This window comes from Chrysemys picta, chromosome 9 (assembly GCF_011386835.1).
Source record: "Chrysemys picta bellii isolate R12L10 chromosome 9, ASM1138683v2, whole genome shotgun sequence".
In the NCBI taxonomy this organism is placed as follows: Eukaryota; Metazoa; Chordata; order Testudines; family Emydidae; genus Chrysemys; species Chrysemys picta.
The window spans coordinates 48,779,265-48,802,403 of NC_088799.1; the positions used below are offsets into that span (position 1 = coordinate 48,779,265).

General features: G+C 44.1%; 1 protein-coding gene across 5 annotated transcripts in view; it reads left to right on the plus strand.

The window, feature by feature from the left end:
* The first annotated feature begins 797 nt into the window (after nucleotides 1-797).
* The window catches only part of MSL2 (MSL complex subunit 2), a 48,064-nt gene continuing 25,722 nt past the window's right edge, over nucleotides 798-23,139 (plus strand). The window contains exons 1-3 of one of the 5 annotated variants that reach the window (XM_005308673.4): nucleotides 798-2,239; nucleotides 4,170-4,290; nucleotides 4,879-4,948. Coding sequence is in view for 1 of the 5 variants with exons in the window: in XM_005308676.4 (XP_005308733.1) it covers nucleotides 7,717-7,858 (142 nt within the window). In the remaining 4 variants the exon portion in view is untranslated. Of the gene's footprint in view, nucleotides 2,240-4,169; nucleotides 4,949-6,977; nucleotides 7,859-23,139 lie in introns of those variants that run through there. The other 4 variants (XM_065557035.1, XM_005308674.4, XM_005308676.4 and 1 more) reach the window with 4 other exon arrangements.

The window sequence follows — 23,139 nt, forward strand, 5'->3', positions numbered from 1 at the left end:
CAGTGCAGACTACATTTATGTGGTACAAAGTCTTATTCCTTTCCATAGAAAGCAGTAAGGAATCTTTTAAAGAGTGATAATTGTTTATCATTATCCATGCTGCTTATTGCTACACAATGAGGCATGACGTAGTGCAACAATGACCTCTATTGCTCTTTGGCATGGTGTATTTCTGTAGGTTATTCTTGTGTCATTTTTCCTACCCCTATTCCTATAGTTCTTTTGTTTTGTTTGTTTTTGTTTTCAAAAACAGAAATTAGATTCTTATTAGGTGGTTGGGGAAACCACATTACAGTGTTTACTCGCAAAAAGAACAGGAGTACTTGTGTCACCTTAGAGACTAACAAATTTATTTGAGCATAAGCTTTCGTAGGCTACATCCCACAAAAGCTTATGCTCAAATAAATTTGTTAGTCTCTAAGGTGCCACAAGTACTCCTGTTCTTTTTGCGGATACAGACTAACACAGCTGCTACTCTGAAACCAGTGTTTACTCTGTTTACTCTATGTGGGCTTATTGCAGGGGTGGCCAAACTTTTTGGCCCAAGGGCCACATCCATATATAGAAATTGAATGCCAGGCCATGAATGCTCGCGAAATTGGGTTTGGGGTATGGGAGGGCAGGAGGGCTCTGGGGTGGGACTGAGGGGTTCGGAGGGCAGGAGGGGGATCAGGGCTGGGGCAGGGAGTTGGGGCATGGGACGGGGTTGGTAGGCAGGCTTCAGGCAGCGTTTACCTCAAGCAGATCTCAGAAACAGCGGCATGTTCCCCCTCCAGCTCCTACGCAGAGGCGCGGCCAGGCATCTCTGCGTGCTGCTCTGTCCGCAGGTGTTGCCCCTGCAGCTCCCATTGGCTGCAGTTCCCAGACAATGGGAGCTGCAGGGGTGGCGCTTGGGGTGGGGGCAGCATGCAGAGCCCCCTGGCTGCCCCTACGCGTAGGAGCCGGAGTGGGAGGGGACATGCCGCTGCTTCCGGGAGTCGTGTGGAGTGGGGCAAGACCCCAACCCTGCTCCCTGCTGGAGCGGGGCAAGCCCCAGACCCAACTTCCCGGTGGGAGCTCAAGGGACGGATTAAAATGTCTGCAGGGCCGTATGTGGCCCCCGGGCCGTAGTTTGCCCACCTCTGGCTTATTGAGAATATTTAATAAGAGAGATCCAAAGTAACCTGTACCTAGGACAATAGGCCTTGGGAATTGGTGGGAGTTGATGTAATTAGGGCCATTACCAGCAACAAACAAAGGATACCAGTATATCTTGACAGTCATGTATTATCTCCCAAAATGGGTGGCATAAATCAGCACATGAGGTGGGAAAGAAAATCTGTAAAATTATAAATTGATTTGGATGTCTACGGTGAATATTGACGGATCTTGGTTCTGAATTCAGTAATGAGGTAATGACTTATTTTTTAGATTTTTGTTCACTATTTCTTCAACCACACTATCGGGTCATAGATATTTGACACTGACTATGGGCTTCATTGTCTTCATGATTTTTTTTACTGTAAATTGTTGATGACACATTTTTCTGTCTCCTTACCAATTTTTTTTATAACAAACTGATTGCAAACTTATTTTTCCATGTAGTCATTCTAAAAGATAGAATAGGAAACCATAGTAATTACGTGTAAAATCAATTTAAAATAGGAGAAGGAACATACATGCAGACATTTCCAAAGGAAACTTTATGGCATAATTTTATTCTTTCACTTTAACCTGGCCCTTTGTGGGGAAAAATGGGGATATAACATAGCTTCATCAGCTCATACCACCCACAAACCAATGGACTGGATGAAAACAACAAATCCATCAAATTTTAGAGGGGGAAATTTCAATACTAAATACAAGTAGCATGCACCAGGCCATTAGCTACATATTGGTAATACCTCTTCAAGATCAATTTATTACATTGCAACTCTTTTTATTGTATCAAATGTGAAATTAAAAATAATCAAAGCTCTGCACTGTGATGTCCTCCTCCTCAGACCTTCTTGATTCCATATAACCTGTCTCAATCAAGACATCATGTTAACTATTTGTTTTCACAAACTAATCAATCACCATTTCTTACAGAGCACTGTGGAAGTTGGTTGATAACACTGGGAGTAATTGGGATGAATTTTTTTATAACATTTTCTTTTCTTTTAAATTTAAACTGCAAATGAGAACAAAAATGTCATCCTTTCAACTGTAGTATGGCTTTGAAGCAACATTTCCAGACAAGGGCTCAGAGAATTATACAGTAAGTGTATTTAAATACCATCAGTACTTAAGTACTAAGTAGTAGCAAACACAGTGCTATGTAGGGGAATGAGTAAATACGGTAAGCATGTACTGAAATTGGGAAATACAGTTGTAGCCAATTAGTTCATTTAATCATCTATTTATTATTATGTCATGTGGTCTGGTCAATTCATATGCTATTTCATACATAATCAAATAGATTTAAGTTACTAGGCCATAGTCTTAAGCATGCTTGACATGAGTGGGTGATTTAGGAATAACCCTACACCAGTAAGGTCATGAGATTACTGCAAAAGATGTGCCAATAGGTAATGTTATGAAAAAAACAGATTTAAATTAACTGCAAGCTGTTGTCCAAGATCATGAGACACCTGATTGTAACATCATGGAAAGTCCTGTCCTGACTGCAGGGTACATGTTATGCATAGATACTAATGAGAATAAGAGGAACTAAAAACAAACTATGTAAAATGAGGCACCCCAATATTCATGGGGTGTGGAAGTACAGATAAGGAAAAGAGGGTTTTCTGTAGAATATCTTTGAGGATGTGAGTATGACTAAATTCTTAGTCATTGCATGCATTTTTGTAGGATTTACATGTGCATGGGTAATTGTAACTTTACTTATTGCTTTAATAAAACTTGTAGTACCGATAAAACTTGTGAGTATATCTGTGGTCACTATCCTTGGACTTTGTGCGTTTCTAAAGTCTCCACATTTGAGAAGCGCACCAGAGGTAATGTTCACTTTGAGCTTGAAACTGTAGCAACAGGAGTTGAACCCATGATAGTGTAATACAAAATTACTAAATTCAATTTAAATAAAAAAAGGCTACACAGTGTAATCTAGATTGCATGGTTTGCCTAATTGACAAGTACAACTGCATTTTTCTTTTTTCAAAGAACACAGACTGGAATGCAAAATGATGTATTATTTCTTCCTTACAATGCACCAGGTCACTGGGTTATTGCAGTAAGATGTTTTCTATTGTTATACTTTGGGATTGTATCCACTAATGTAGTACTACATAATAGGATTCAAATACAGCTGTGATATAATTTCTTATATTTTGTGGGTTTTCAATAAATTTAATAGATACAAATGAAAATGGAACTTCAATGTAAGGCTTGAAATGCTGAGGACTGCAGTTTAAAAAATAAAATGCTAGTCTAAAGAATTTGTTGTTAGATTGGTAATGTATATTTAAAAAATACACAAAGAAATTCACAATATGATTTTCTCTTGTGTATTAGTGAGATATTACACAAGTATCTGCATGCAATGTTTTGGAAAATCATTATAAAATTGTTGAAATTATATTACCAATAACGTATATATTTTTAAATTATATATTTTAAACTTGCATATAACATTCATGGAATCAAAAGAATTGTTAATAATTGAGCTCTTGTGTGATGAGTCAAGAGATGTGAAAGAACGTTCTTGAGGAACTGGAGGTGATTTTTAGGTACTTATTTTCATACTTTACAGGTAGTGTTAGTGTGAAACTATTTTCAATAAAGATGATATAGCAACAATGAAGACAATATGATCCTGATAGCTACAAATAAAAATGGAAACAACACATTCTTGTACTCACTCTGTTTAGTACTGGACATTGACTGAACTTGTAGGTTTTGAGCATGGACTAACTACTTCATTGAATGTGGACCCAAAATACTAGCATTTAGCATGAGTGTGAAGGTGGTGTTAGCAACACATGCCATAGCAAATCAAATGATATATTGCATACGACTCTATACCATAATATGAAACAGTGTGTGTGTGATATATATACTATGAGCATGAAGTAATTGCAACCATTCATTAAATAGAAAAATAAAGGAGTACTAAACATCTAGAGTACCTGTAAGAAAAAATGAAACCCACTTATAAAGTTGGCTACTATATGCCTTATACATTTCAGATTGTTCGTCTACCGAGAAACTGGAAAATCCATATTGGGACTCTGGAAAATTAAAATTGTGGAACACAGGAGACAAGCAGATGGGCACAACTGTGGGCCACTCATTCTAAAATTATTCAGTGTAAAATTTTGATTATTTCTTAATGATGTGTAATTATGATGTGTTTTCTAATTAAAAGTGTTAGTTTGTAGAAATGTATTTAGAGCATAAAGATATCAGTACTATGGAAACCACACAAGAGACTCTAACTATATATAGAAGAAAAATCACAATTCTTTAATGAAAGTCAGGTAATAACTTTGTTACAAGTACCTAGTGAGACCAGAGTATATGGGAAGATAACAGGCAGAGTGGAATAATGTCATATCACAAAGTTATCTTAATACACATACAGTAGGATATGTTATAGGTTTGGTTCTCTAACGGTCTCTCTTTATGATTAGTGAAAAATGGGGAGTGGGTAGATGGTTGACATTGAAAGAGCAATGAAATCTAATTGGATATAGTTATATCCACCAGCAGTCAACTAGAAGTTTGAGATACATAGAACCAAATATAATTTAAAATATGACCCCCAAAAAGAAAAATATTTGCAAATCAGTAACCTAATACTTTAAATAATTGACATTCATGAATAAATCAAGATTTCTATTTAGAGTTTTGGTCATAAAGTAATCATCATTTGATTACATTATATTGATTTTGCAGAGCGCATGAAGGAGTACTGCATGTCCTGCGCCTTGTCATACACAAAAATTAAAATGAAGATTGCATGCTGGTAAGAAACACAAAATTGCATAGTTAACACCATGTTTGAACAGATAAGTAAACAGAATACTGTATGATTGTTTATAGCACAAGAATAAAAGTCATGGCCCAAGATCCATCCAGTTGCACATAGGCCTGATGGAATAGCTTCGCTAAGGATCAGGATTGTTGTAATAATTCCTCATTAGTAAATATTTCCACTGCTGCTGACTAAGTTTCACTAATGATTATATGTTCAAGGAATATTATTTTATAATTGTATGAATTAATTGAAATTATATTTAGCATAATTAGTTCTGTCATAATTTTCTCATCTATTACTTATCAAAGGTACAGTTTGACTCTTGTAAGAGGTAAGCATATGTGCCCTACCTTCCAGAGAGAACCAGTGAAGACATCCTAAGTGATAAGAAGAAAGCACGACTGCAGAAAACGTGTATAGTTGGGATGTTTACAAAAGATTTATATTGTATGATTATTTTCTTAAGGTCAATATTTTTATTTTCTTGTTGGAATACAAATGTGTAATAGAGAAGTTAAATTTTAATGTTCATTTGAGTAAAGGAACAATATATGTTAATCACTGTTTCTAAAAATGGGTTTAGATGCTTGATTTTGAAATAATGTTAAAATGTAAAGTAAGCTATTCTTGTTTATATACCTTGTTATAACAAGTTTTCAAAATTTGAAAAATACCTAGATAGTAGCAAATTGTGACAAGACAGCACAACCATCTATCACAATTTGCTACCTCTGGATTAGAGGATGGGAACGGTGGAAGGTGACAAATTGTGAGAGGGCAGCAAAACAAAACCTCCCATAGGTGTCAGTAACTACTACCAATAGCAAAATGTGATGACAGCAGTTTTAGATATTACAGCGGGCCAGGGTCCCTGCTGTGCTGTGCTGAGACAAGCCGAACCAGGCTTTTTGAGAGTCTGTGCCGGACTGAGCTGAGACGTGCTGGGGTGGGGTCTGTTCTAAGTTGTGCTGAGCTAGGCTAGATGGCGGGGCGGTCTAGTCTTTGCTGTGCTTAGCCAGGTTGGGCAGGGGTATGCGCTATGCTGAGCCAGGTGTGATGTGTGTGTGCTGAATTGTACTGAGCTGTGTTGGGTGGGGGGCTATGCTTGGCTGTGCTGAGCCATGCTGGGTTGGGGTCTAAGTTGGGCCGTGCTGAGCTAGGCTGTGGGCCTGTGCTCAGTTCTACTGGGCAAGCTGGGGCTGTACGGAGCCATGCTGGGTGGTACGAGGTTGTAATAAGCCGGGATGTGCATGGGATGCATTCTGGGCTGGACAGGGTTGGGGAGGGGGTCTGTGCTGAGGGGGGTCCATGCTGGACGATGCTGGGCAGGGGTTTGACATTGGCTGTGCTGGGGTCTGTCCTGACCCACACTGGGGGTGGGGTGCTGAACAAAGCTGGGCAGGGGCTGGGCTCCGGGGTGTGTGTGTGTGTGTGTGTGTGTGTGTCCCTCCAGGCTGGACTGTACTAAGACACGCCGGGTGGGAGCTGGGCTGAGACCAATAGTGGTCTGTGTTGAGCCATGTTGGGTGGGGGTTTGTGGTGGGCTGAGCTGTGAGAGCCGGGATGGGGGTGGGTGCATCCCGGTCTGGATAGAGTGCTGTCTGTGCTGGGCTGAGTCAGGTGGCAGGCTGCGCTGGGGGCCGAGCTGGAGGTCCATGCTGAGCTCAGCCAAGGCAAGCCAAGCAGGGGTAAGAGGGCGGGTCTGTCCCATGCTGTACCGAACCTGGCTGGATGGGGGTGAGATCTATGCTGGGCTATGCTGAGATGGGCTGCATGACAGTAGGGTCTGTGCTGGATTGTGCTAAGGGCTGGGCTGAACTGGGCAGGGGTCCGTGCTGCGCCAGGCTGAGCAAGTGTCCGTGCTGTACTGCGCCATGCCGCGTGGGGAGCTGGGCTGGGCGGGAGTCCGTGTTGTGACGGGCCGGGCGAGCTCCGAGCTGTCAGGGGCTGTCCCCGGCGCTCGCTCCTTGGGCACCGCCGGGTACCGCTAGGGGGCGCTGGCCACCCCCTCCACCCCCCGGGGCTGGGCCTCTGCTGCGGGGAGAGCCGCGGCCGGGCCGCGCATGCGCCGTGCGCGGAGCCAGGCGGCGGCGGCAGCGATGGCTCTGCAGTGACGGTTGGCTCTAACGGTTGCTATTGACATTGCGGCGCGCAGCGGCCAGCGGATTCTGCCGAGCGCCCAGCAGGGGAAACGATTGGCTCCGCGCAGGAGGCCGCGGTCGCGGCGCGGTGATGCGGCGGTGCTGAGGCCTGGTGCATCCGCCCCCTCTCCTGCTGTTGGATCGGGAGTCGCGGTCCGGGCCGCCGCCGCCCTGCGCTGGGCTCGCGGTTCCTTCCCGCCCTGCGCCCCCATGCGGGGCCCCTGCTAAGCCGCCGGCGGGACGGGTGAGGGCGTGTGGCCGACAGGAGCAGGCCCGGCGGGCGGGCGGCCCGGCATGGCCCGCAGCCTGGAGTAGCGCCGCCGCCGGGCCCGCTGCAGGCGGAGGAGGAGCCTCGCGGCCGCCGGACAAGCCAGGCCCCGGCCCCGTGACACTGCCGGAGAGGGCCGGGCGGGCCCTGCGGGGCGACGAGCGAGCCCGGCGCAGCGCGGCCCTTCGCCCCGCCCAGCCCGCGCCGGGCAGCGCCGCGGCCTCCGCGCCCGGCTTGGGCTGCCGGTCGGCTCCAGGGGCCCCGGACCCCCGCTGACTCTCGGCCGGCGCGGACTAGCCGCTGCCCTTTCTTCTCACCCCGGAGCCGTGGGCGTTGGAGCGGCTGCGATGAACCCGGTGAATGCCACTGCTCTCTACGTGTCAGCGAGCCGCCTGGTGCTCAACTACGACCCCGGCGACCCCCAGGCCTTCTCCGAGGTCACCAAGCTCCTGCCTTACTTCCGACAGTCCCTCTCCTGCTGTGTTTGCGGTGAGGAGCTTTCTATTGTTCGCTGCACAATGAATTCGGGGCCTTGTGTACCCTTGGGAACCAACAGCGCTGAAGCCCGATTATTTTTACACCCATTTAAATGGGAAATGATAACGCAAATCTTACCGTTGTTTAACCCCTTTCCAGGGGTATGGGGCACCTCTATAAGGTGTGACACCTGTTAGGAATCTGTATAGCTTCCAATGAAGTTAATTTTTTTTCCCCCACTCCTATTGCATATTTTCCAGCAACTCCAAAATTGCTCATCTTGTCCCTCAACAAATTGCAGAAATGTAGAAAACATTCCAAGAATGAGTGTGCTGGGAACAAAACCCCTCTAATTTTTGAGGTCTTATAAAATACCCAATAAAGGATTTACCATGAAAGTTTCCAACTCCACTGGAAAACATGCAGATATAAAAACAACAAGGAGTCCGGTGGCAACTTAAAGACTAACAGATTTATTTAGGCATAAGCTTTCATGGGTAAAAAACCTGCATCTGAAGAAGTGAGTTTTTTTTTTACCCATGAAAGCTTATGCCCAAATTAATCTGGTGCCACGGGACTCCTTGTTGTTTTTGTGGATACAAACTAACACGGCTACCCCCTGATACTTGACATGCAGATATAGAAACCTTGCTAATTGAGTCCAAATTTTTTAAGTATAGCTTTGTGCAAAAAGAAGCATTCAATACCTCAGATCATTGTATATAGTATCTTGTAACCGCTGTGTCCTGTTACAGAGAAGCTGAATTTGAACCAAAATGTTTTGGCAACAGGCATTGGAACCAAAACATTTACACGTGGGTGTACAGTATTTCCCTGTCTACTTGATTTGCAAAGCAATAGATGTGGCAGGGCAGTTCCAGCAGTGGCTGGGTGCACTGAGTGAGGGGATATGATGCTGTTGGTGGAAATGGAGCTGGTGGCATTCTTGTGTGGATAGATTGGGAGAATGTGCAAGTTGTGGTAGGTTTGTATTGTTAGCTGGGAATGGAGAGTACAATTCTCAGCTGCCTTAAAAATTAGTTGCTCTTGACTGTCTTAAAAGACTTCTGGAAAGTGTGCAGTACTGGGCAAAAAAAACCAACAACAACAACCGAACATTGGGATGCATAAAGACAATAATACAGAAAGCGTGCTATTATAAAATCAAAGGTATACTGTCTCCTGAAATACTGTGGGTCAGTTATGGTCAGTCTACCTCACAAAGGATATAGCTGAAAAAGAGAACACTTAGCGGTGGGTGATAACAGTGATTAGAAGTAGTGGGAAAACTTTCATTGACAGAACAGGAAAAAAAAATTGGGACAGTTTTTTAGAAAGGTGATGAACAAGGGGGGATGTGACAAAAGATACACAAAGTGCAATGGTATAAAGAAAGCAGACCAGGAACTCTTATTCTCCTTTTCTCATAATGGAAGAACAAAGGGACAGTCAGTTAAATTGAAAGGCAGCAAATTTAAAACTGACAAAAATTTTCACATACAGATGCTTCCCAGGTTATGCAAACCCAATTTACGGAAATCCGGACTTATGGAAAAAAGTTCCATAAGTTGCCTCTCCTTTTTTTTTTTTTTTTTTTTTTTTTTTTTTTTTTGCATATTTGTCGGAGACATGTTCCTGACTTGCGCAAAATTCGACGGAGTCAGGGAGCTTCTGTAACAAATAATTACCCATAGAGTTCATTGCCATAAGATACCATTGTGGCCAAGAGTGTAACAGGATTCAAAAAAGAATTGGACATTCATATGGATAACACAGACATATAGCATTACAGCAGTAAGGATTAAAATAGGCAAAAAATATTTGGAAGGGGTATAATCCCTCCTGCTTTTGGACAGAAATCTAACTCTCACAGGTGGGGTTTAGAATAAAATGCGGATAGGTTATTCCATAACTTCCTACTGTGTCGTTTCTTTAAAACATCTGATACTGGCTGTTATTGGAGACATGATACTGGTCTGATTCAGTATGTCAGTTCCTGTGTTCCATTTTATTTTGCTAATTCAGATCCTTATCCTGCAAAGGCTTATTATGCTTAACTTTATTACCAGGAGTAGTCCCATTGAGCTACTCCTGGTAGTGAAGGTAAGCACATAAATGGGTAATTCAGTTTGATTTCAATGAGGCTACTCAGGATCAGGGCCTTAGCTGATAAGTCTTCTCAGTTAGTCTCAGATGGTGCTTCTTATGTAGGAGCTGCTGGCTCTTCCTGTGAGGGTATGTCTGCAGTACAGCACAGCTACAGTGCCATGGTGTAGACGTTTTGTACATCAACGGCAGGGATTTTTTGGTCAATGTGTAGTTAGGCCATTTCACTGAGAGGTGGTAGTTAGGTTGACGGAAGAATTTTTCTATCCATCTAGCTGCATCTGTAGAGTGGGTTCGGTCAACCTAACTGCATTGCACATAGCTTGAAACATTTCACAGCCCTGAGCAGTATAGCCACGGCCGGTGCAACCACTAGGCAAACTAGGTGGCTCCCTAGGGTGCCAAGATTTGGGGGTGCCAAAAAGCGGTGCCCCAAATTTTTTTTCACATTCCCTTCACAGAGGTGGTCCAGGGCAGGGTTTGCCTTGAGGGGCTCGGAAGATGCTGTGCAGGGAGCGGGTTCCATTTGCGGCTCCAGTGGGGCGGCCAGGGGCGTGGGGGGAACCCGGTGGTGAAACTGGGCGCTCCCAGCTGTTACCTGCTTTCTGCTGTTTCCCGGGCTGCAGCTGGTAGGAGCCAGGCCCCACATACGCCACGGTGCCGCCCGCGGGCCGAGTCAGCACCCACAGAGCCCGGTTATACATGCCGGCTGGCCCCGCACCTCGAGACCCACCGTGTTGGGCCCCGCGGTGTCCAGGGCCGGCGGCTGCAGTCACCATGGACACCGTGGGGCCCAACACGCCAGCCCTGCCACCTCCACAGCCGTCGGGCACCCACCCTACAGGCAACACTCCCCTCTCCCCCCAGACCCTTTCCCCTGTAACCTGCCCCGCAGCACTCCTCTCTCCCCTCAGACCCTGCCCTCGGCACCTGCCCCGCAGCACTCCCCTCTCCACCCATAGAGCCTCCCCTTCCCCCCTCAAACCCGCCCCGCAGCGCTCCCCTCTCCCCCCAGACCCTTCCCCCTGCAACCCGCCCCACAGCGCTCCCCTCTCCACCCACAGAACCTGCCCCTTAGCACCTACCTCTGCGGGCGTCCTCTGCAACCACGGGCCCTGCTGGCTCCCTCCGCTGCGCCCCACATCACTGCGCCCCCCCTGCCAGCCCCGAGCCGCCTCCTCCCCAAGCCCCCGAGATCTGTGCTCTGATCCCCAAAACAGCCCTTTCCAGATCCATGGGGGGGAGAGGGGGGACAGGAGGGACTCTAGCCACGTGCAGGAGACCCAAGGCCATTTGTTTTCATTAAATATTTAGACTAAATAATGAAATTAATACATTTTCAAACTGAATGTGTATTAATTCTAATGAACAATGCCACATTATGCAGTATTCATTTTTGAAAGTTTATAATAAATGATGCTCTGGGGGGATGGGAGGGGGAAGGGAGGCTCAAGGTGGAAGTTTCGCCTAGGGCGCAAAATATCCTTGCAAAGGCCCTGAGTACAGCTAGGTCAAACTAATGTTTGTGCCTTAAAATCATACAAATAAGAGGTTAGGTCAGATTGACTACTATCCCTACCCCTGCCTTCAATACCGAGGTAGGATTGTTTATTATAGTACAAATACTGCACCCATCTGTCTCAATGTTCTATTTAACCCTAGTAACTAACATTATATGATTCTTCTCCAGCCCCTCTGCCTGATGGTTTGACTCTGTTCTCTACCTCATTGGTTCTCAACCAGGGGTCTGGGGCCCCCTGGGGAGCTGTGAGCAGGTTTCAGGTAGTCTGCCAAGCAGGGCTGACATTAGACTTGCTGAGGCCCAGGGCAGAAAGCCAACACCCCATCGCATGGGGCTGAAACCTGGGGCCCCGAGCCCCGCCACCCGAGGCTGAAGCCAAAGCCTAAGCAACTTAGCTTGTCGGGGCCCCCTGTGGGGTGGGGCCCGGGGCAGTTGCCCTGCTTGCTACCCCCCTAATGCCAGCCCTGGCTTTTATATGCAGAAAAACAGTTGTTGTGGCACAGGTGGGCTGTGGAGTTTTTATAGTATGTTGGGGGGTGGGGGGGCTCAGAAAGAAAAAGGTTGAGAATTCCTGCTCTACCCCTTGACCTCCCTTAAGCCTTCTATCATTTTTCTTGCTCATGCTTAATCTCTTTCATCAGGCCCCTTTACTTTTGTCTTCCCATATGCTATTTCTCTTCCCTTAATACCTCCTGTCTTTAACTACTGTCCCATCTCCCTCCTGCCCTTCTTAACCAAGCTGCTTCATTTATTTTCATTGCCTTGACTTTCTCTCTGCTAACTTTCTCCTTGACCCTCTGTAGTCTTGTTTTCATGCCCTCTGCTCCAGAGATTGCTCTTTCTTAGGTCATCAGTGGTGAAGTTCAAGAGCTGTCTTTTCTTTTCCATCTTCTTCCTCCTTGCCTCTTCTGTCTCTTTCACTGTGGTAGACCTCTGTTTACTTGTCTCCATGGTTATTTTATCTCATAGACTGCTCCTTCAGTGTTTCCCTTGGTGGTTCCACCTTGGTGGTTCATGGGTTTTCCACGAGCTCCCTGTTCTCCTTCCACATCTCTCCCTTGGATTAATTCATCTATTCTCTCGGCTTCATATACCTTATCTACAATTATAGCTTCTAAATCTCTCTACCCCTGACTTCTTCCACTTCTGTTCAGTCTCATTATTATTATTTGTACTACAATAGTGCATAGAGGCCCCAACATAGTTCAGACCTCACCCTCCATTTTGCTAAATGCTGTGTGTTTGTATAGTAAGAGGCCTCCTTGCCACAGAGAGAAGGCCCCCCTTGAATCTACAGACACTTAAGCATGTGAATAGTCCCGTTGAGTAGGAAAGCTTACAATGTGGCAATCACATTGTGTCAGTCATCAATTTAAACTCACTATGACCAAAAGACCTTGCCATCCCCTTTTCCCTACCTGCCATTCAAGTGTTCACTCCCTCTCCCACTTTTCTATCATGGCAGAAAATGTGTGATCTGTTTCTTTGGCCCCTCCAACTTTGGTTTCATTTTTCTCATTTACTCCCTGTATCCAGTTTGTTGCTAAAATCTATTACTCCTCAGTAGTTTGAGCAGTGGCCTGCTAAACCCAGGGTTGTGAGTTCAGTCCTTGAGGGGGCCATTTAGGGATATGGGGCAAAAATATGTTGGATGATTTAATTGGGGGTTGGTCCTGCTTTGAGCAGGGGGTTGGACTAGATGGTCTCCTGAGGTCCCTTCCAACCCTGATATTCTATGAATATATCCAAAATCTGTGTGTTCCTTTCCATCCCTACTGTCACGGCCCTTGTCAATGCCTTAAAGGGGACCTAAAAAAGATTAAACAAAACAAAACTGGATTTGTGCTGTTTTTGCTGCTTTATTAATGTGTAGTGATGGCCTGAATTCTCCCAACTACTTCCTGCCCTTCCCACCAAAAAAAAATTATGCTTTTTGGTTTTTGTTTTTTAATTTAGGAATGTCAAGTATGATTTTTCCCTGGGTTTTTTTTCTGGAAGACATCAGAGTGTTTCATGGATGTGTATTGTAATCTCATTTCCTTATTGAAGAAGTGGAGTTGGGCAGTTAATGAATCTTTAACAGAGATGTACTTTCTCCAAAATATTAGTCATTGAAGTTAAATAGGTATTAAAGATGACTTTAAAATAACTTTATAATTGGAGTTGTTTCCTTTTTAGGCAATTTTAATTATTTTTAACCTTTTTGTTGGCTTTTTAAATTAGAAATATCAGGAGAGTAAATCTGGGATGAGAAATAATGAGAAAATATGAGAGCTGTGTTTGAGCTCCTGACTCTAATTGAATGGGCAATGGATGTTGGATCTTTAACAAATGCTTCCTTTATCCAAAATGTTAGTAATTGGAGTTAAACAGGCATTAACAAAAAACAAAGAATTTTAAGCAGTCTATCTTGTCTACATGCAGAAATTTTAATGAAACTGGTTCAGCAACTCATTTTAAAACCCCATTTAATTTAGTTAAACCTGTGCAAACTCCTGTATGGGCTCTGATGTAGGTTTAAACTGGTTTATGTAGATTTAACTTATTCCTGATCTTGTGCTCCAGGCACACATTCTCCTTTTAAGCCTTCCTCTAAACCAGAGGTGGGCAAACTACGGGCCACATCTGGCCCGCAGGATCCTCCTGCCTGGCCCCTGAACTCCTGGCCTGGGAGGCTACCCCCAGCCCTCCCCCGCAGCCTCAACTCGCTCTGCAGCTGGCACAATGCTCTGGGGAGCGAGGCTGCGAGCTCCTGGGGCAGCGCAGCTGCAGAGCCTGGCCTGACCCAGTGCTCTGTGCTGCGCAGTGGTGACTGCAGTGTGGCTGTAATGCCGCCAGCCACTGGCGCTCTAGGCAGCGCAGTAAGGGGGCAGGGAGTGGGGGGGTTGGATAGCGGGCAGGGGAGTTTGGGGTGGTGGTCAGGGAGCGGGGGTGTGGATAGGGGTTTGGGGCGGTCAGAGGGCGGGGAACGGGGGTTGAATGGGGGCAGGAGTTCCAGGGGGGCAGTCAGGAATGAGAGGAGGGATTGGATGTGGCAGCGGGGGGCACTCAGGGGCAGGGGTTCCGGGGGCGGTCAGGGGACCAGGAGCGGGGTGTGTGTGTGGATGGGGCAGTGGTCCTGGGGGGGCCGTCAGGGAACAGGGGGCCCTCCATACAATTTCCGAAACCCGATGCGGACCTCAGGCCAAAGAGTTGGCCCGCCCCTGCTCTAAACCCACATTGTTCCACAATCCTTCATTCAACTGTAAAAACAAATTGATCATTTCATTTTAAAAAAACGTATCTACTAAAATAAGAAATTAGTATGATTCATACTTTACCTCCCAATCTGTTTTGTGGAGTCTGTGCTTTTTGTCTGCTTCCTTTTCTCCAGTCCCTCTTTTTGCCTGTGTGTTGTTGATTTTAGATTGTGATTCTGTGATGCGGTGGAGCTCTGTTCACTTAAGTGGGGCTTCAGGTAGATCTAATGTCCCCCTGTACAGAATGTGTTGCCAGATTAGGGCCTTGGTCATAAAGTCTTCAGCGTCAGAATTTATTTTACTGTGTCAGTAAAGTGGTGCGCACATTTTGGATGCAGCATACAAAATAAAGAACAGTATTGCAGGGGTCGGCAACCTTTCGGAAGTGGTGTGCCGAGTCTTCAATTATTCACTCTAATTTAAGGTTAAATTTTAATGTTTTTAGAAGGTCTCCTTCTATAAGTCTATAATATATAACTAAACTATTGTTGTATGTAAAGTAAATAAGCTTTTTAAAATGTTTAGGAAGCTTAATTTAAAATTAAATTAAAATGCAGAGTCCCCCGGAAAATCAGCTCGCGTGCCACCTTTGGCACATGTGCCATAGGGTTGCCTACCCCGGTATATTGTATAGTCTAGTAGTTTTAAAGGTCCCAAGTCTTTAAACCATGATTTGAGGACTTCAATGGCTCAGACATAGGTTTGATAGAGGAGTGGGTGGGTGAGATTCTGTGGCCTGCGTTGTGCAGGAGGTCAGATTAGATGATCATAATGGTCCCTCTGACCTTAAAGTCTATGATTCTAAGTGATAGGACTTCCCGCACTTCCCTTGGGAGATTATTCCACAGCTTAATATATCTCACTATCAGGAGACTTTTCTTGAAATTTAACGTAAATTTCACCTTTTAAAATTTTGTTCTGTTATGCTTGCTTAATTCTTCTGATACCACCCTAAAGATATCCCATTTAACATTCTAGGTTCTTCCAAAACAGAAATCTGTAAAAGGGCAAGCATATACAGTGGCTGAAATCAGTTTTGAGGTATAGTAATTCCTTAAAGCAGAAGAAATCTCACATTCTCTTGATAATACTTTTAAAACCGTCTTAGGGCTTGTCTGCAGACTGGTTTATGGAGGTGTGCATTGCAGAGAGCTCTGAACCACCCTGTGTATACCCTGCTGGCACAACTAAAAGGTATTTAGTGTGCACTAGGTACCTTTTAGTTTGTGCTAGCAGGTTCCACACAGGGCACAGTGCTATGTGTTAGAGTGCTGTGTACACCAGTCTTGGCAGAAGTTTTTGGAGCCACATAGTGGTGGCATGACAATTAAAACTCTAACACAGGCCTGGTTTGTTAGAAACATTTCCACTGGTGTAACTATATTGATGAACTTACACCAGTACAAAGCCCTAATGTAGATAGGTTGCACCAATGTAAGTTACAAGAGTAAACTGTATCAGTGCATGGCCTCTACACTGTGGGTTTGCTACAGTGTAATTGCATGTATGAAGTTACACTGATGCACATCTGGAGTGTAGACATGATCATACAGTGATAATTACTTTTACAGCGCTATAGGTGAGCATGATGCTTTTACAGACAAATGCAAGAAGACTCTTCTCTAAAGAGCGGGTAATGTAGAAACAAACCACTCCAGGCTTTCTGTGAGGCATTGGTGCATTCCTTAGATGTGTTTGGGGCATAAAAATTAAGCTTACTAATGCACACCCTCAGGTCTCTTGCTGTTAAAATATGGTTTGTTAATATTACAATTCATTCGAAAACAAAGTTTTGTAAACAGTTATGCAATATATTCTTCCACTATGGAAAAAGTAGTTCTTCGAGTGCTTGCTCATATCGATTCCAATTAGGTGTGCGCGCGACGTGTGCACGATCGTCGGAGAATTTTCTACCCTAGCAACACCCAGTGGGTCGGCTGTGGGTTCACCTTGCCGCTATTTCGGCCTTCCACCCAGGAGAACTCACTTCCTCGGTCTTCTCTAACTCGATAGTCGTTAGATTCCTCAAGGGCTTAGACCGGATATACCCACAGCAACGCCAGCCCGTTCCGACGTGGGATCTCAACCTGGTTCTCTCCAAGCTCACAGGGCCTCCGTTCAAGCCATTGGCTACCTGTTCACTCCTGTACCTATCCTGGAAGACAACCTTCCTTGTAGCCATCACCTCAGCAAGGCGCGTTTCTGAACTCAGGGCGCTTATGTCCGAGCCCCCATACACGGTTTTCCATAAGGACAAGGTGCAGCTTCGCCCACATCCTGCCTTTCTTCCCAAGGTGGTCTCACCGTTTCATGTGAACCGGGATATATTTCTCCCGGTCTTCCATCCTAAGCCACACGCTACTCGCCAAGACCAGCGTTTGCATTCTTTGGACGTACGCAGGGCCCTGGCTTTCTATATTGACCGCACAAAGCCGTTTAGAAAGACAACACAACTCTTCGCTGCAGTGGCCGACCGGATGAAAGGCTTACCGGTCTCCTCACAATGCCTGTCCTCTTGGATCATGTCCTGCATTCGTGCTTGCTATGACCTGGCCGGTGTCCCGACGCCGCGCCTCACCGCTCACTCCATGAGGGCCCAGGCTTCCTCGACTGCCTTCCTGGCTCAAGTCCCGGTCCAGGACATTTGTAGAGCTGCAGTTTGGTCGTCAGTCCACACATTCGCAGCTCACTATGCGCTGGTGCAGCAATCCAGAGACGTTGCTGCATTCGGGTCAGCGGTTTTGCACACAGCAATGTCTCACTCCGACCCCACCACCTAGGTAAGGCTTGGGAGTCACCTAATTGGAATCGATATGAGCAAGCACTCGAAGAAGAAAAGATGGTTACTCACCGTTGTAACTGTTGTTCTTCGAGATGTGTTGCTCATATCCATTCCAAACCCGCCCCCCTTCCCCACTGTCGGAGTAGCCGGCAAGAAGGAACTGAGGGGGCGCTGGGTCGGCTGGGGTATATATCCAGCGCCATGAAGGCGCCACTCCAGGGGGCTCCACAGCCGACCCACCGGGTGTTGCTAGGGTAGAAAATTCTCCGACGATTGTGCACGCGGCGCGCACACACCTAATTGGAATGGATATGAGCAACACATCTCAAAGAACAACAGTTACAACGGTGAGTAACCGTCTTTTCCTATTTGAAGGGAAAGGTTATAAGTGCTTTTTCTACTGCTTTAATATATTTTTTCTAACTTTTTTTCTAGATAAAGATAATTTGTACCACTTCAGGGCTCGTTCAGAAGTTTAGCTGACTTTTCAGCATCAGCTTACCACCAATTTATAACTCTTACTTTTACAAAAACTAAATTTGGAAAACTTTAACTTTCCCGGTTAAACTTTTATACTAGAAAGTGAGTTAGCTTAACGTGGCCACAAACTGCCACAGAAATACTATCTTAGCACTTTGCAGGGAGAGACAGTTCTAAAGGTGAACTGTAAAGGATTTTTTTAAAAGCTGGGCTTGTATCCTTTTTTTTACTTTCGGATGTATAAAGAATGCCCAAAATGTTGATTGTTTATTTTACGGATGTTTTCTGTTTTTGTTTTTTTTAAACCTTAAAAATAACAGGAATGACAGGTTTGGCTTTCCTTGGTTTTGCTTGAGGCCTCCGGGATGCCAGCCTTCCATTATTAGTGATATAAAATAGCTACATAATATCTGTTTTAGAATTACCCTGAAAAACTGTCACTGTGGTGCCCTAGAGTATTTGTTCTTGTGGCGATCATTATAGGGGGAAAAGTCATTTTCATGCAGTTTTTGTCTCTGTCAGTGGCTTTCAACCTTTCCAGACTACTGTACCCCTTTCAGGAGTCTGATTTGTCTTGCATACCTCAAGTTTCACCTCACTTAAAAACTACTTGCTTACAAAATCAGGCATAAAAATACAAACATGTCACAGTTCACTATTACTGAAAAATTACTTACTTATTTTTACCATATATTTATAAAATAAATAAGTTGGAATATAAATACTGTACTTACATTTCAGTGTATAGTATATAGAGCAATATAAACATGTCATTGTATGAAATTTTAGTTTGTACTGACTTTGGTGATTTTTGTGTGTCTGTTGTTGTAAAACTAGATAAATATCTAGATGAGGTGATGTACCCCCGGAAGACCTCTGTATACCCCCAGGTGTATGCATACCCCTGGTTGAGAACCACTGGTCTAAGTGGATTAGGCTGTGTGTTGAAACTTTTACAGGTTAGCTAGGATTCCAGATCATGTAGCGTTTAGGGTTCAGGCAGCATCTCCATGTTAGTCTGGTACATGGAATTGCTTTTTTCTGCATTTTTCTCTTGTTTCAGCATCCAGGGCTGAAGTTATCTTTGGGAGGGCAATTCTGCCATCCTTGTTTAGTTAGAACAGCTCAGTCCACCTTCCCAGGTGTACTGCTCACTAAACTCCCACATCTAAAAATATGCAAAGGATATCTTAGAGGAAAGGTTACGTATCACTAACTGGAGTTCTTCAAGAGTTGCCTGGAGTTCTACATTAATTCACTGAAGTCTAATTTTTAACTGAAAGGATGAAGGCAGTTGGGGCCATACAATCCTTATACGTGCTCACTTCGGCAGCACATATACTAATAACCTCTGCTCTGAACTTTCAGGGTCATGAAGATGTTTGTGTGGCTCCCATATGGTTCCAAGTTCCAAGGCTCTCAGGTGCCTGGAAATGGAAGGGGGAGGTGTCCCACAGGTGGGAATTGGCAGAAGCAACACATGCAAAGAACTCCAGTTACTCATACATAACTTCAGTTAAGTGAATGCAAATATTGGGCTCTCCCTTATGGTTGTGGATGATTCCTCACAGAATAAAGACTAACCCTATTAAATAGAGGTGGTTAAGTGGAGTCCTAGAACACTGCATTTATGAGCATTCTTCCAAGTGGAATGAAGGCTGAGTAGTCATTGAACTAGATCCTAGTGTTTCCTTTCACATTAGAAAAGCAGCCTGGATTGGTTCAGAGTTTGACAAATACTTTTCATTGACATACATTTTTCTTTTTTTCCCTTCCATCTTCACTGATGGAAAATAGCGTTGTCTGGTTTTCAAATACTGGCAGTTTTAAACACATTTTACCATTCCTGCCCTTGAAAATGTACACGAGGAAATACCAAAATACACCTCTTTCAAAGTTTGTGAATAATGTGACTTCTGTGGGCAGGTAGACAATCGCCAGTGGGATCAACAGGATACCTATATATGGCCCTCCATTGCAACTGCCCTTCCTCCATTTCCCTGATGATCACCAGCATAATTTATAAAAATCTCTCCACTGTAGCAAATAGGGGAATGTTTAAGTAGTTTTTTTTTAAAGGGAAAAAGTTGTGATATTTGGAAAATGTACATATAGTTGCTATATGGGAAAGAGGTGGCAGAGGGGAGATGGAAGAGTTAACTTTTGTAGGGTTTAGCCCCTTTTCAGAGGGACTCTTTTCCATAGAAGACCTTTTGCAGGAATTTTAGCTAAGATTAGCCCTAGTCATGAAGAATCAGCTCCTGGGCTTTACACTTGGGAAAACTCCTTGTTTAGGGTTGCTTGCTGTATATCGCATAGGTCTTGACTACACAAGAAGATTATACCAGTTCAGCTTAAATTCGTTCTAAACCAAAAAGTTCTTCCTTTGGCTCAGGATAAGAAGGTTATACCAGTTCAGCTTAAATTCGTTCTAAACCAAAAAGTTCTTCCTTTGGCTCAGGAAAAGTAATCTGGAGGGAGGATTGACCATGCTTTTTCCAGCTAATATAAAATAAGCGTTTCTGCTGAAAAACTGTCTGTACACTGGCTGAGGTCTGGTATGGAATTAAAATGAACCTAAAACTGAATTGTAGGTTGCCCTCTTGCACTCCAGAGATCCTTGCTGGGGTTCTCAGGTTCCTCCTTGAGGTGCTGGAGACACTGAGGCTGACCATGCCGACAGACATCCATACCCACACAGATGATTCTTCTTTTGGATTGACTCAGGAATTAATGCCTGCCATATGTGTAGCTGTTGTAGATGGTTGCTGCCTTAATCCATGGCTGGCCACATTTTGGTTCCTGTATCTGAGATGAGACCGATGTTTGATAATGCAGGATTATACCATTGTAATGGACTGACCATTACATTCTATAATTTGAGATTGAAGTATTTCTGTCCTGTTGTGGAGACGGGAGCTGAAGAATCTGTTTTTTGTGGAGACGGGAGCTGAAGAATCTGTTTTGAGGAAAGGATTCTTTTCCGTCTAAACAGCTAGAGCATAAAATAAACAATTATTTAAATAATACTTGGTCAGATTTAGCAAAAGACTATAGCCATCTAGTAGTCTCCTTATTTGGTTCATTAGTAAAACCAGAGTAAAGAGCAAAGCCCAAGAAGAGGGCATTTGGGGGTCACTGTATTGATTATCATGGACAGAAGATGAAGCCCCACCATTGTAAACCGTCAGCAACCATGAATCATATTACCCCTTTTAAGATCTATAAAATCTAACCAATTCCATCAGTCTTCTCTGGCAGGTCACCAAAACAGATCATAATCTTCCATCTCCTCTGACTTTGTCATAGGACACCATAACTTTTCTGGGTGGTGAACTGCCTGGCTAATCCAAGAAGCCAACACCTTACAAGTTTTTGGCAATGAATTCAATTTTAAACCCCTCAGCTCTAGATTTCATTCCGCACCATCATCTTGGTCTATGTTGAGTTCCTGGATATTTTAACCTTTTAGTAATACTGAACTCCATCTCTCTTCTCCCATGCATTTTAGGAGAGAAGTTTATTTATTGTTGTAATATTGTGGAGATAGCTATTTAATTTTGATGGAATGAGAACCCTTTTTGTTTTATGCGATTTCAGAGTACCCAGATAACATGACGCAAACCTTGAATGCCTTAGGAGTCATTTTAAAGTACCGGTATTTAAATCTCAAAAAGTATTTACTTCATTTAAAAGTTTCAGAACATGTTCTAGCTGTCAGTAGGACAGCCATAAACATTAATTGAATGCATTAACTACATATAGTGCTTTGAAATCCATAACAAAAATAAATTAACGTTGCTAATTACAACAAATGTATGAATTTTCAGAGATTTGATTATACATAAAGAATGAAGAGGTAAACTGCTTTTGAGCAAAAGGGTGACACAAGTCAACTTCAGATCAAGAATGTATTTAATGACTTAAGTCAAAAACAGTTTGAATTTTCAAAATAAATTTCTCTTGTTATCAGAGTAAATCTGGCAAATTTTAAACTAATTTTGCCAACCCAAAAATTAGATGTTAAATCAATATTGAATGGCTTTCTAAAACAGGGATTGGCAACCTTTGGCACGCGGCTTGCCAGGGTAAGCCACACCCCTCGGCCCACGCTGCTTCCCGCAGCCCCCATTGGCCTGGAGCGGCGAACCGCGGCCAGTGGGAGCCATGATCGGCCAAACCTGCGGATGCGGCAGGTAAACAGACCAGCCCGGCCCACCAGGGCGTTTACCCTGGTGAGCTGGGTGCCAAAGGTTGCCGATCCCTGTTCTAAAAGCTAGAGCATGTGAGCTTGATTGAGAAATCACTGGGTGAAATTCTGTGGTCTGTATTACGCAAGAGGGCAAGTTAGATGACCATAATGATCCCTTCTGGCTTTGAAATTATGAAAAAAGTTAAAGGAGTGCAAAATTAGGCTTTATAGTGACAACTGATTGCAGTCTTAACTGCAAGGATAGATTTACTTAGTTGGGAACAGAGAATATTTCTGCAAAGTATGAAGAAAATCAAATTGTATTTTTGTGGTTGTAGTTTGTGGCCCAATGCTGTTCCCACATGGGGTATGAAAACACCAGAATTTTTATACCCCTAAAAAGGAGACAAGCCAGACAGAGACTTCATGAAGTCCATTAGGAACTTTGGTATTGCTAATCAATTTTATTTTGAAGGTGCTCAGATATTGGGTTCTTTTATTATCAAATCTTGAGATAGTTTTTTTTTTTTGCCATTGACTTCAGTGGGAGCAGGCTAGGTATTATATTTTAATGGCCATATTGCCTGTTTGTTTGCAGCTTAGAAATAACATAGATCCTTCTATAGGTAATAGATATTTCTTTAGATCAGTGGGTCTCAAACTTTTTTACTGGTGACCCCTTTCACATAGCAAGCTTCTGAGTGCGACCCCCCCTAATAAATTAAACACTTTTAAATATATTTAACACCATTGTAAATGCTGGAGGCAAGCAGGGTTTGGGGTGGAGGTTGACAGCTCGCGACCCCCCATGTAATAACCTTGCGACCCCCTGAGGGGTCCTGACTCCCAGTTTGAGAACCCCTGCTTTAGATCAAGCTGCATATGTTTGTTATTTTGGAGCGTGGCATGTGTCCTGTCTCTCCAGGTTTGTGAGTAGTTGCTCCTCTATAGCTAATGCTTTGATAGGGTCAC